The 14,776-nt window shown below is 35.3% G+C and overlaps 1 protein-coding gene across 1 annotated transcript in view; it reads right to left on the reverse strand.

Moving 5' to 3' along the window:
- The window catches only part of LOC111064230 (guanylate cyclase 32E), a 233,901-nt gene that overhangs the window by 104,426 nt on the left and 114,699 nt on the right, over positions 1-14,776 (reverse strand). The window contains exons 5-6 of the mRNA XM_039429503.1: positions 12,782-12,964; positions 9,521-9,647 (exon numbers count right to left, since the gene is read on the reverse strand). Coding sequence (XP_039285437.1) covers positions 9,521-9,647; positions 12,782-12,964 — 310 coding nt within the window. The remainder of the gene's footprint in view (positions 1-9,520; positions 9,648-12,781; positions 12,965-14,776) is intronic.

Raw genomic sequence — 14,776 nt, forward strand, 5'->3', positions numbered from 1 at the left:
ACTGAAACAAGCTCACTTCAAGAAGGCAGTATGCCTTGAATCAGGATTGATTCACTCTAAACATCCAGCTTGAATCAGACTCTGATTGATCTAGAATCACAAATAGAATCGAGCTTGCATTTCGTGAAAGGTGTGCCAGGTGGCCTTGAATGGGGGGATTGCATCCAGCATGCGTTTCAAGCCTGAGTCAAGACTGCATCTCAATCCTGTTTTGACCGTGCATCTCGGGCCTGAATCGAGCTCGCAACGCGACCTTGATTTTAGCTCGCAGCACCAGCCTGATTAGAGCCTGCATTTAGAGCTCGAAACTGGCTTGAACGATGTATAAACGGACTCTTGAATTCAACTCATTTCGAGCAAAACGCATGCGAATGAAATCTTGAATCAAGCCCTCACGTTTGATAAAAAGAGCTTGTTTTGATTTCGATTCAAGTTGATTTTGCTGATTGGGATATAGCAGAACTACCCCTTGGACTACCAACCGGGGTAACTAGACTACCCCAACTGACTTTTTGTCAATTTTTTCATGACATGTTGATTGATTTCATTGAAACATTGAGTACTTGTTAAAAACATATCGTTTTAATAGTTTTACCCATGGAACTATCTCATACCTCTTATTTTGAAAATTATAAGCAGATATATCTTCGGGGTAACTCAATTACCCCACTTGGTATTCCATGTCATGACAATTTTCCATCAATTTCATACACCCTCCAAATACAAAGCGGGGTAATTGTGTTACCCCACACACAAAACTGTGTTGATTTGAGGTTATGTCGGTGATGTTTTTGTCAGTCTCCTGCTTGCTGTTATGTGAATAGCGTAAAATGTCAAAAGCATTGAGTGTAGAAGAGTTCGAAAGTGTACTAAACATCGATAATCCTGACGATTTGTGTGAAGGAGAACGTGAGTTATATGATTTATGGAATGCAACTGACTTTGAGGACAATATTGAATTTGTAGATGAGATTGATGATGAAATCACCATTGAAGATAGTGCTGTTCAGAATGAAGAAGATATTGCTGTACAAGATGAAGAAGATGATGCTGTACAACATGAAGAGATCTCCAGAAGCTTTTTCAAAACTAAAAGTGGTATGGAGTGGTCAACAAAACCATACCGAAGAGGACGAAGAGGAGCCCATAATATACTAACTGCTGCACCCGGCCTAACCAAAACAAGTGAGAATATTGTTTCAGTTGAAAATACATTCAAGTTGTTCCCTTCAGAATCTATTATTAACATAATTTGTGAATGGACCAATGCAAAAGGTAGAGAAGTGGTGGACAATTTCAATCAAAAGTGTAATTCCAATGAACAAAAAATGAAAACATGGAAAGATACAAACAAGGAAGAGATGTATGCTTTTATTGCAATACTTTTGGCTGCTGGAAAAATTCATAATAATCAATTATCAATATCAGAGCTATGGTCAACCCATCCCGCATTCAGAAACCCATTCTTTACTGCAGTTATGGCTAGAGCACGTTTCCAAGAGCTGTCATCTGCTATACGATTTGATGATAAAACTACAAGGCAAGCTCGTATTCAAACAACAAATGATAAATTAGCTGCAATAAGAGATGTTTTTGATCTATTTGTGAAGGATTGTATTGCCAGTTACAGTCCAGATGCTCATATCACAGTGGATGAGAGGCTTGCAACATTCCGAGGAAAGTGCCCATTTCGTGTTTACATGAAGTCCAAGCCAGGAAAATATGGGATAAAGATTTGGGTGTGTGCTGATTCAAAAAATGGTTATGTTTGCAATCTCCAGGTCTACACAGGAATGGTAAATAATCAGAGGGAAATTAATCAAGGAATGAGTGTTGTGAAAGAATTGGTTTCCCCATATTTTGGATCAGGAAGAGGTGTCACAACCGACAATTTTTTCACGTCCATACCCCTGGCTGAGGAATTAATGACAAAACATCTGTCATTTATTGGAACCCTGAGGGCAAACAAGAGGGAAGTGCCCGGTGAATTTCTGCCTAAGAAGAGCAGAGCAGAAAAATATTCAATTTTTGGCTTCACAGAATCCCTCACAATGGTCTCATATATGTACCGAAAAAAAATAAGGCGGTAATACTGCTTTCATCCCAGCACAATTCTATCGAAGTGGAAGACAGTGAAGAGAAGAAGCCTATCATCATTTCAGACTACAATCGAACCAAAGGGGGGGTTGATTTGGGGGACATGATTGATGACAGCAGAGTATAGCTGTGTTCGAATCACAAACCGATGGCCATATCGCTTGTTTATGGAATTGATCGACATTGCGGCCCTAAATGCATACATCTTATGGACTACAAAATATCCAGAATGGAGGAGAAATGGCCGAAGAAGGAGACGACATTTTCTGCAAGAATTAGTATTTGATTTGGCAAAACCATTTTGTGAAGACCGTGCAAAACATTCATCTTTTCTTTCCAAAGACGTGATTTGTGCCATGGAGACTATAGGTGTGGTTCCTGTTCCTGCATCTACAAAAGAACCCTCCATAACCCCTGGTCCTTCAAAGATGACTACTTCAAAGCGCTGTGCAATGTGCCCTCGGAATGAAGACAGAAAAACAAGAATTATGTGCTGCACTTGTCAGAAGCCTGTCTGCAATTTGCATAGAAGGGACTTGACACTGGTCAATTGTTTGGACTGCCAATAAGGTATCTATTTCATTAAAAAAAACTGTTTTTTTTTGCTACAACCTGTTTTTTTATTCTTATTATATGAGTTCAATAAATTCGCTTCCTTATTAACATGATTTCATTATTTGACAACATTTCTCCTACAGCAGAGTAGAAAACAACATTTCTCTTACAATAGAGTGCACTATTTTGAAGACCTGAAAGTTTTTGATCAAAAACATGTTCTTTAACAGAAAAAAATATTATGATATAAGTTACGGAAGCCTCAGCTGACGTCTTTCACTATCTCTATGGAGATAGCTAAGATTATGATGTTGATTAAATAAACAATTATTCTTTGTCTGAGTTTGAATGAGACGTTTTATTCCTATCTACTTAACTGGTGCCGATACCAAAATATTATCTAGTAGTTTTAGTTGAAGTTAATAGGAATTTTCTGATAGATTTTGAAAATGCCAAGGAGGAAAAAGGAAATTGCATCAAATATTGAAATTACCGGGAAAGAACCACCACTTATGGACGTGAAATGTCTCATGAATTTGATTGGATCAATTCAGGAGTTCCAAGGAGAGGTAAAAGAACTTAGTCTATTCTTGGAGAGAATGGATGCCATCCATTCTCAAATTATTGACAGCAATTTTGATGAATTAACAACTACAAACCTGCATTCGTTTTTCTTGTCTAGAATAAGTACATCAATTATGGTTGATTTGGGAGTATCGTTCAGTTCATCTTGGGAGGATGTTAAAAAAGCCCTTTAAGAACGTTATGCAGGTGCAAGGAAATCAGTCTCTGCAATGGCAATGAGAGTGTTGGAATTGAATCGTGATTTGGGAGAGTCAATTGGTAGTTTTGCCAATCGGTTATCGCAATTGGTTAAAGAATTGAAATCGAAAGTTTTAGATTCGTGTAATACTAAAGAGGAAGGGGTATGGAGAAATAAAATCTATGAAGAGTTATCAATGGAAGTTTTGTTAAGAGCAGCTTCGGAGCGAGTATGTACGAGTGTGAAAATTGCAAAACCTCAGTCTTTAGAAGAGACTATTCAAATTGTCAAAGATGAGGAGTCTTATTGGAAAGAAGCTAGTCATAGACACTCAAATTGGAGAGTGGTTGAGAATAAGAGAAGATATTCACTTAATAGTAGAACCTCTCCTGTTTATGGTAACAGATCGAACCAGAAATGGAGAACTGATGTAAAGGGATTGGTTACTAATGGGAAAGGAAATAGAAAGGAAAGAGAAGGGAAATTAGCACGAAACGAGTGTTGGGAGTGTAGGGAAGAAGGGCATTTTGCCAGAGAATGTCCTTACATTTATAGAAAGGAAGTTACCCCAAAAAAGAATTTTGGAAGAAGAGAAGTCAATGCTTTGAGTAGGAAGGAAAATCGCAAAAAAAATTTGGGAGGTAGTTCTGATGGAGAGAGTTTAACTCACTCCTCAGATAGTGAAAATAGCTGTTACCGTTATGAAAGTCAATATCGAGAGAAAAATGAAAAAGACTGGCCTGAATTGAAGGAAAATAAATCAACCAAATTATCGACAAAGAAAGGTAGGAATAAAGATTGAGGATTTCGGATGAGGAATATAGGTAGCAAGGAACAAAAAGTGGATTGCAAAAAAGGAGAGCTACCTATATTTTATGTGAAGAGTTGGGATGTTTATTGCTTGTATGATACAGGATCGGACAGTACAATAATTTCGGAAGAAGCATTAATAAAAATTGATCATAGTTTGAAAATAGAAGGGTGTTCTTGTGGAATGTTAACTTTGACAGGAAGAAAAGCTTTAAAAGGGGAAGTAGATTTAAATCTGTTTGGATTGATTGGTTTTAAAAAAATTATGAGAGTTCATGTATCAACAGAAATAATGAACAACAAGTATGATGTGATAATTGGTTGTGATATGATGAGAGATCTTGGAGCTGCTCCTATCAATATAAATGGTCAATGGATAATCAAGTTGGGGGATAGAAATTATAAATCGAAAAATTCAATTGCTAAAGAAAAACATTTACTAATGGGTTCCATTGTGAGAGGAAATTGTAATGAACAATTTATAGACAAGGAACAAGAAAAATTAGCATTCTATATGCTGGAAAAGTATAAGGACACTTTATATAATGAAGGAGAGAGTCTGACAACAACAGGGAGAGTTCAGCACTCAATTCAATTAAAGTCATCAAAACCAATATTTATAAAAGCCAGAAGGTATCCACATGCAATGAAAAAAATCATTAGAGAACACATTAAGGATATGCTAGAACAGGGCATTATAAAAAAGTCTATCTCTCCATTTTGTAATCCATTATGGGTTGTACCAAAAAAGTCTTCCCCTGGAGAACCGCCAAAACATAGGGTGGTTGTAGATTTCAGAGTTTTAAATGATCAAACAGAGTTGGAGAGATATCCCCTTCCAAGGCTAGAGGATATGATTGACAGAATGCACGGAGCTAAAGTTTTCAGCACTCTGGATCTAAAGTCGGGATACCATCAAATAAGAATGAATCCAAGGGACATGGAGAAGACAGCATTTAGCTTTGAGAGAGGACATTATGAATTTACAAGGATGCCTTTTGGGTTGAAAAACGCAGTACCAACGTTTCAAAGGCTGATGGATGAGTTTTTAGAAGACATAAATGAAGAAGCAATACAAATCTACATGGATGATATCATTGTGTTCAGCAAGAATCTCGAAGATCATAAAGCACATCTCACACAGTTATTTGAAAGAATAAGGAAGTTTGGCCTTAAGCTGTCAAAGGAAAAAACTAACTTGTGTCAATCTGAAGTGAAATTCATGGGTCATGTGATTTCGGAAAGTGGAGTTCGTCCTGACAGCCAGAAAATTAGTGCAATAAAAGACATTCCAATTCCAAAGAATTTGAAAGAGATAAAAACATTTTTAGGCATGGTCGGCTATTATAGAAAATTCATTCACAAATTTGCACAGATGACTGAACCATTAACAAACTTATTAAAAAGAGGTGTGAAGTTCCACATATCATCAGATGTTATCCAAGCAGTTGAAAAGTGTAAAGAAGCAATTTGTTCAACGCCTATACTTCAGTTTCCAGATCTTCAACAACCCTTTACATTAACAACAGATGCTAGTGGGGAAGCAATAGGAGGTGTACTATCCCAAAATGAGAAACCGGTTGCTTTTGCAAGCAGGAAACTTACTCCGGCCGAGAGGCGTTATAGTACAATTGAAAGGGAATTTCTTGCTATTGTATGGTGTGTTGAGAATTTTAGACCATACCTTTACGGAAATGAATTTGTGCTAAGAACAGATCACATGCCACTTTTATGGATGAATAAGCTGAAAGAAACATCCGCCAGGATAACCAAGTGGAAAGAAAAATTGACTGTTTACTCATTCAAAATTCAACACATTAAAGGAGTAGATAATGTAGTTGCTGATTGTTTATCTCGGAATATAAATCCTCTACAAGTGAAGCAAATTAATTTGGAAGTGATGGAAAATTGCATTATAAATGATAAACGTAATCAAATAATTCTTGAAAGACAAAACTTTGGAGGTATAACAAAAACTACCCATCGTTATGGCCCAATTCATACTTATACAATTACAATTGGCCCTCAGGCGACAGATGATGAACTGAAACATACAATAAAGCAGTTGATGGTAAGGGGGAAAGTTTATTTTATATTTTCCAAGGAAAAAGATTTTATTGATAAAATTAAGAGCTTTCATAAAGATGAATGCTGGGACTCAAAAATACACTTGATAATTTGTGATAGACAAGTTAAAACAGTTGAAGATAGAAGAGAACAACAAGAAGTTGTAGAACAATATCACATTGGAAGGACCAACCATAGAGGGGAAAAGGAAACGTTGCAACACCTGAAACGGCAGTATTATTGGCTGAATATGGCCAAAACAATAAGAAATGTGCTGGGAAAGTGTGCAGCATGCAATATAGCAAAATATGACAGAAAGCCTTACAAGACGCCTCAGATGGTCACACCTACTCCCGCAAGACCAGCAGAAATAATTTAAGTTGACATTTTCTATTACAATAAACTGAAGTATCTTACTACAATCGATTGTTTTACAAGGCTTGCTTCTGCATGGATTTTAAAGAATAAAACAGCCAAGTGCATGGAACAAAATTTACTAGCATTTTTTGAGCTCTTCAATACCCCCAACATGTTGTTAATGGATAAAGGAAAAGAATTCTACAACAATCGGATAAAAAAACTTTTAGAGGAACTTGGTATCGACAGCCACTTCACTACAGTAGGACATCCGCAATCTCATGGAATGATGGAACGTTTACATAGCACGCTAACTGAACATTTGCACTTATTAGAAGTTGATAGAAACATCTGTGGGGAAGAAGCAATGGCAAGAGCTATTCTGGCATATAATAGTTGCATACATTCTTCAACAAATTTTTCACCATTTGAGTTAGTTGAGCATCCAGAGGAGCATAGAGAAGTGGAGAGAAAAATCATGAACGAGAAGGTTCGGAGGACAAAAAAGTATAATTTGGAGGTGGCTGAAGACATGAATAAAATAAAAGTAGGTGACATAATCTTCAAGAAAAATCATCACAAGAGAACGAAATCGGATCATAGATTTGTTGGACCATATGAAGTGATTGATCTACTACATAGGAACCGAGTGGAGGTAAAAAAGCAACACAACAATGGACGAGGTAGACATGAAATTGTGCATTTGAGTGAGATTAGAAGATCGAAAAGGAACTATAATGAAGATGAGTAAGGAAAGATTTCCAAAATGTTTTTATTATGTTGTTTTCCATGTTTTGTTTTTATGAGTTCTATTTACATCTCTATAATAGAGATAGTAAAGACTGGAGGGGGGTAGTTACGGAAGCCTCAGCTGACGTCTTTCACTATCTCTATGGAGATAGCTAAGATTATGATGTTGATTAAATAAACAATTATTCTTTGTCTGAGTTTGAATGAGACGTTTTATTCCTATCTACTTGACTTATATTTGACAAGCTTTTAAAAGCATTCAATTCATTCATATGATGAAATTTATATATGAAATTATTACATAAAACGAAAATTTTGTTGGGGTAACCCAGTTACCCCAGTTGGTATTCCGTGTATGTGAAGAAGGTTGGTAGTCCAAGGGTTAATTAAGTTTGTAGCGTGAATATTGATGTTGTGGAACTTGACCATCATTGAAGAGACTTGAAATGTTGTTGTTGAAATGTTGTTGTCAAAAATCCACTTTATTTAAATAAAAATTAATATTTTACAGGAGCATGATTTCGTGTGTACTCACACATGCTCCTGTAAAATATATTTTTTCTCAAAATAAAGTGGATTTTTGACAACATTTCAAGTCTCTTCAATTAATAGAAATCTTTTTGATTTTGGAAACTCATTGTGTGACCTCTCGCTACGTGATACTAAAGGAATACTGAAGGAAGGTCAACTCTTTAATTCTTGATGACGATTTTCCTAGATTAAAACTCAACTGATAGGATTGATTGACTGAAATCGTATCTTATCAGCGTATAGATTATACTGTGAGACTATCAAATCTGGAAATCATAACATACTGATTTATAAAATTGATATACGTTACACTATATTATACACTCTCTCTTAAAAAATTCTTCTCCCAGGAGCAAGACTGATAAAATAATATTCCTTGCAGCTACAACACTGGCAGTCCTGTATCCTTTCTCTATCACAGATAGGGAAATCTCAAAAAGTGAAAAACTTGAATGCAAATCTCTGAAAGTTATTTCTTTGTGGAACTTCGCATCTTGGAATAACTCGTATCTGGGAATTGGAGAAGCGCACTCCAATGTTATTCAATTCATAACCAATCACAAGTTCACGAGGGAAACTTTTCTCGGAAAAAATAACCACAAAGTTCGATTTATCTGAGAAGATATAGAAATGTGGTATGCAGATTTGAATTTAACGCTTTTTTAAAAGGGGATGAGTTTATATAGCTAGCAGTAATTCATTCTGTATGGTAGACTCAAGTATAGAATAGTCGAAAAAGTTGGAGTAAAATCTGGTTAAGTCAGACACATCGAGCTTTTCTATAGTATTCTCATTAAAATAGCGTTGATCAGATAGAAATATAGACGCTTCATATTGATGAAAAATTAGGATTAATCTTCCCTTTGAACCGTATCACACAGATTAAGCGAGTGAATTAGATTCTCTCATTCCACTGAAATAATTTACCACGTAATATGTTTGGATGAGTGATTGAAATTCCTAGTATCATAATCTTCTCAATCAGCTTGTCAATTATTTATGTTAATTGAAAAATCAATCTTCATCTCCAGTCACGCTCCAGTCCAGGCTCGCGGATGTACCCCTGTGTGTATGGGCCGCTTCAGAAAGTATAATGCAAAAGATAAGTTATAAGTTGACAGTATCACAGATACTAAGACAATAATCCACTCACTGTTTATTCTCAACTGGTAATGGAAATCACATGCCAATTATGTTATTAAAGGGTGAGCAGCTTTTTCATGAATATGAGATATATTTTTTTCGAGATGTTTTTCCCCGATAGATTGATAAATCACTTTAAAAGAGTTCAATTTGTGATCACACCAAAAATAGAGCATCCTTGATGTTCGTTTCCTCTTAATTCGTTATGAATAATTTGAGACTAAATAAGAAACATAGTCTAGTTGAACATCCTATTGAAGAGTTCTGAAGAGTTGAATGTTTCACAATACATTATTCTGTGTTTGAAGTATTTTTACGCCATATTTATGTTCTCCGAAGGCTGAAAATGTAATTTATATTGTTTTATATATTCAAAGAACTACATTATATTTTTGATTGACAAATAGGAGATTCACATTATTAATATAAAATGGAAGAGCAAATTACCTCTTGTAGTCTGATATGTAGCAATAACAATTCTCTCCATCTCAGCTATGTATTTCGGTATGTAGTTCTTGCTCTTGCCGAATTCATAGACTCCGGTCACCTCTAAACCATACTGCACAGCCAAATCCTGGAAAGAGCACAAATATGTTGTTTCTACTCCACATATTGACCCATTTATCATGCACATGTGCACAAACATGGATCAATAACAATAAAGTACAGTGAATTCAAGGGATAGCAAACAAGCTGTAGTTAATCCTTGACGTACGCTGTTGAGCTCTGCTGAGATTTATATTTTTGCTGCAGTATCCTGACCAATATTGTGTACCAATTCGATTTGATACAAATGTCTTTGCAATAAAAAATATTTATGTTTTGTTTTGGTTAATTGGAAATTTAATGAATTAACGTGTATTTTAATTATAATCTAATTAATGGAACTAGACTTCTTGTGTTTGGAATAGCATAAGTTAGTTACATCATTCCCATTAGAAAATTAACTTCTGGGAACTTATCAATTGATTCTCACACTAGAGATGATGTGAAAACTGTGGCTAGTGTAACGATTTCTCAATAAAAAGAATAAGTCTAAAAGTCGTATGTATAACTCAATACCATACATAAATATATACCGCACACGGTATCACCGTAACCACTACAAAGGATATTTCTAAGGCTTGATATAGGATCACCACTGATGATGTTAAATATTCTATAATCAATGTTGTACATTAGTGAAAGGAAACAAGAACCCTTGATATTATCTTAAACACTGAGATAAAGCGATGAAACATTAAAAATATCCCATTTGCCAGTACCGCGCTTTATTTCTTGTAATGAGTTTTTTTTCTAGTAATGAACTTTATTTTGTGTTCCGCACTGCGTATTCAAATAGATTTATTCAAGTTTCATTAGGCAAACAGCTTGAAGGAGGAATAAGGGTGGAAAAGAGAGATTAGGATAAGAAGAAAGAGGGGTTGAGAAAGGAAGAGATGTTCAGAGAGAGTCCTGGTTAGCTAATTAAAAAGTTGACGTACTTGTAATTGGATGTAAAAACATCATCGGTTAAAATGATATGATGTCGAATGCAGTTGAAGAAAGTTCGAACTGTATGAATCAAGTCTCTACTATTCTCAGGGCATTTAGCCGTTTAAAAGGAGGAAGGATCTACCGGTATGTTGAAGTTATAATTGAATAAGTTCTTATTCGTTTCGTATTCAATGGTTGAGAAACGGTGAACAATGTCAATGTCAATGTCTTGGTGGTGGTGGTGGGATGGAAGAGGAATAGAGTAGTACTGGTCGAACTGTGTCCAGTGCTTTGGAACTAATAGAGACCAAATGCCCATTCTAAGTATTGCAAACTCCAGACTCCGAGGGTGGTTGAGTAATAATAGAAGCTGGTGTAATAGTTCGATTCAGTTTCGAAGTCATGTTTGGTTGGGGTGTACACTCACTCGTGGCCTTGAGACGATACGTCACAAGTGTAGTAAGGGATGCAGAAGTAATTAGAACTGGCTATTCAATGACTTAGCAAGAGTCAACAACCTACAACCCCCGGCCAGAGAGTTACAGCTCTCTCTGGAATGTGAAGGGAAAATTGGTGACTGTTTCCTGCTTGATTCGGAGAGAAAATAAATATGAACATTGGTAAGTTGAGTGAGATGCAATCCATCACTTCAGTTATTGTTAGCACACTTCTAGTAGCATCCTACTTCGAAGTAGTAGTGGTAGTAGAATCAATCGATAGTCTTCTATTGAAAAAATGTATGAATTAGGAAAAGGTTATTGGATGGAAATACTGAAAAGCGAACCGCAATCGCTCACAATAATTCTCTCTCAAACTTTGATCTTAAAGCTATGCATAATAGAGTCATGGAAAATTAAAATTTTGGTCTCTATGAAAAAATAGAAAAGATAAGAGGAACTTCTTCTGAATAGTCACAGATTTGATTTGGATTTGAATCGCTACGATCGATATATAGAAGAATAAAAAAGTTATATAATTTTATTTTCAACCTGACATAGTATAGTATAGTGGAAGTTATGAGAAATGTAATTTGTAGATGGCCTCTGGCGGCCTTGTTTGCTCATGATTTTGTAATAACAACTCTCGAGAAGTGTGCTTAACTATGTTCTTTGATTGATTGATTGATTGATTGAGTACTTTATTTATGTAGATTACAATATATACTGTCTTATACACTTATATACAATAGCTTACAATACAGCAAAATTATAGATGAATTTACATGATATAGACTAAGAAAATAATTATTGAACTGTATATGATATGAAAAAGCAATTTGTAATATAATAACTATAGATAATAATTATATTTTTATGCATCTACATAAATTGGGGGAGCTTTGGACATATCAATGTCCATTCTTCGGAAAGAATATTAAAAATATCCTCCCCTTCTGGTGTACTTCTGGTGTGGCTGCCAATCCAGCAACAATCAAAACAGCCCTAAAGTATTAGCAACCAATAATTGAAATACAAACGTTTAGAATAATAAGTGAATGAAATTCATACAGTTGGGTACCGTACAGTTTATTTTTCTACTCGATAGGACAAAGAACGTTAAATTCTTCTTCATCTTTCCATATTTTATTATTTAAACAAAAACAACTCGAGATGCGGATGAAATTAAGAGTGTTTGAAAAAATCAATATTAATTTTATGATACTTCAAGGTTGAGGTGATGGTCCAACTTGAAACCGGAGAGTATTTTCAAGTATTCACTTCTGTACAACTAAACAGGGCTCAATTGAATTAACTAAACTAAATAGAACTATTATAATCAACTAAATAGGGATTTATTCTGTTGTTAGGTTCATTCTGTCAAAATTGTTTTGAATTAACATCAATGTCTTTATCTAAAAATGCTAAAAGTTTGAGAAGAATCACAATATAAAAGGATCGTGGTATCAAAGAAGTTTGTTGAGTCATTCATTGACATTATTTATATTGAAGAATTGCCATTTCTGTGGAGGTCTCAATGATAATTTCTATTGCAGAATTCGAGACAATGATAATTTATGTGTTTTCTCGCCCAAATAATATGAGTTGATTTTAGAAAAATATTAGTATTATATTTCATATATTGAAATATTATAAGTTTTGTTGAAAATTCTGAGTCAACGTGATAGTGAAAGTGTGCTCACGCTTGCTGAATATGTGAATTAATTCAAACAAAGTTTATTCAACCAAACTATTTACCAAATTATTCTGTTTTGAACATACTATTACGAAATACCTTGATAGCATCTTTGATTTGAGGTCCCCATGCCGGAATTCTGCCAGCCACCACAACGAACTTCTGCCACTGGAATGCCTGTAAGAGCGCGACTACAGATTTCGACACTTTCGTGGATGGCGGTAAAGTCCTGGCGAACGTGAAGAACACTTTTTTGTCGGAAACCACTTTGTCAGCACATTTCTGTAAACAAAAATAAAGATAATATTAAGACTACAGTGTTATGAATTTACATTTCCATACCGGTTTTCGAATTCACCATGAACTATTCCAATCAAAATAGATTTTTCTTTTATAAAACCAAAATCAGGAAGTATTCAATTTTCAATAAAACCGGAAGAATTCACACTCATTCTTCCAATGAAAATAAGATAGAATTGTTTTATAGCTTTAAAACATACATTATAGGAAGATTTCTAGTACCATATTACACTCTTGAAAAACAGTTCATAGACATATTATGTAAGCCGACATAAACTTAACTGTCATTCGATATCCAAAAAAAAGAATGTTTGATGAAGTGGTCAAAGAACGAGAATGAATCTCATAATATGGTATGAATTAACATTATTATCACTCCTATTTGAAATTTCTTCCCTGCTCAACCATTCAAACAAAAAGGCAAATAATTGAAAATTGATGATCAAAAATTAAAAAAATGTTTATGTCTCTCTCCGATAGCAAAGAAAAATCTCTCACAACACTGATGACGTTGCCATTCGCGAGCACTGGAACATTCCTCAGTAGCCATGACGGGGAGGGGGGACCAAAAATAAGGTAACAAATACAATATTGCTATTAAATTGTCATTTAGAGCATACGAGTTGAGATACATGTGCATATTGCATAACTACTACCATCTGTCGACTAAATTTGGAAATACATATATATATATATATAGTATATATATATATATATAGTATATATATATATATATATATATATATATATGTTTAGATTTTACGGTGAATCACCGCCTTCCTTCTTTTAGTCGGATTTTCCATGTTTGTCGGTCATTCCACTCCCCATCTGTGAGATTTCTAGCCTCCATGGCGTCGTCCACCTCGTCTCGCCAAGATCGCCTTGGCCTCCCTCGCTTCCGTCTACCCAATGGGCTCCAATCCGTCACAATTCCGATCCACTTACTTGCACTAGCCCTTCTCGCGTGCCCATACCATACCAGTCTCTTGTCCTCAATGAACTTCATTATATCCGATTGAACTTTCATTCTGTTCCTAATCTCTTCATTCCGTACTCTATCCAACCTGGTGACCCAATACTCCATTTCCACAGCCAGAATACCCCTACTTCGCTTGTTCGTCACCCATTTTCTGCACCATATGCCATTATGCTTCTGACTATTGTATGGAATATCATCTGTTTGGTCTTTCTGAAATTTCACCAATCGGGAGAGAGTAGGCGAGTTCCTCACCTCCTAGTCAGTAGATTGTCGATGATTGGTGCATCGTTCTCTTCCTGAAAGTTGTTTTCCTATTGCATTTCTATTGCATCTCCTATTTTATTCAACTTGCCTATCTAGTCTTCTCATATCACGTATATTTATCGTATGTGTCTTATTTCGATGGCCTATGTCAAACTATCCCATTCCATTCAAACAATTTCAATTGTTCAAACTTTTAAATCGGTTGTCACCCATTCTACTACATCATAATGCAGTAGTCTACATATCTACAGCATCTTATGCTTTTATGGTATTTGATGGAGAATGTAGGCCCATTTCCTTCAATTCCTTGTTGGTGTGACATTGCAGAAAGTATTTTGGCAGACTAGAATATTTGACTCTTCATAGTTTATGAGAGATTATAATTGATCTCTTAAAAATGCCTCTACATGTACTTCTCATCTGAACCTGTGAACCGACATAAACTTAACTGTCATTCGATATCCAAAAAAAAGAATGTTTGATGAAGTTGTCAAAGAACGAGAATGAATCGACTACAATATACCTTGTTGAGGTATCACGTTCTTCTTTCA

Source organism: Nilaparvata lugens, chromosome 5 (assembly GCF_014356525.2).
Source record: "Nilaparvata lugens isolate BPH chromosome 5, ASM1435652v1, whole genome shotgun sequence".
NCBI lineage: Eukaryota > Metazoa > Arthropoda > Insecta > Hemiptera > Delphacidae > Nilaparvata > Nilaparvata lugens.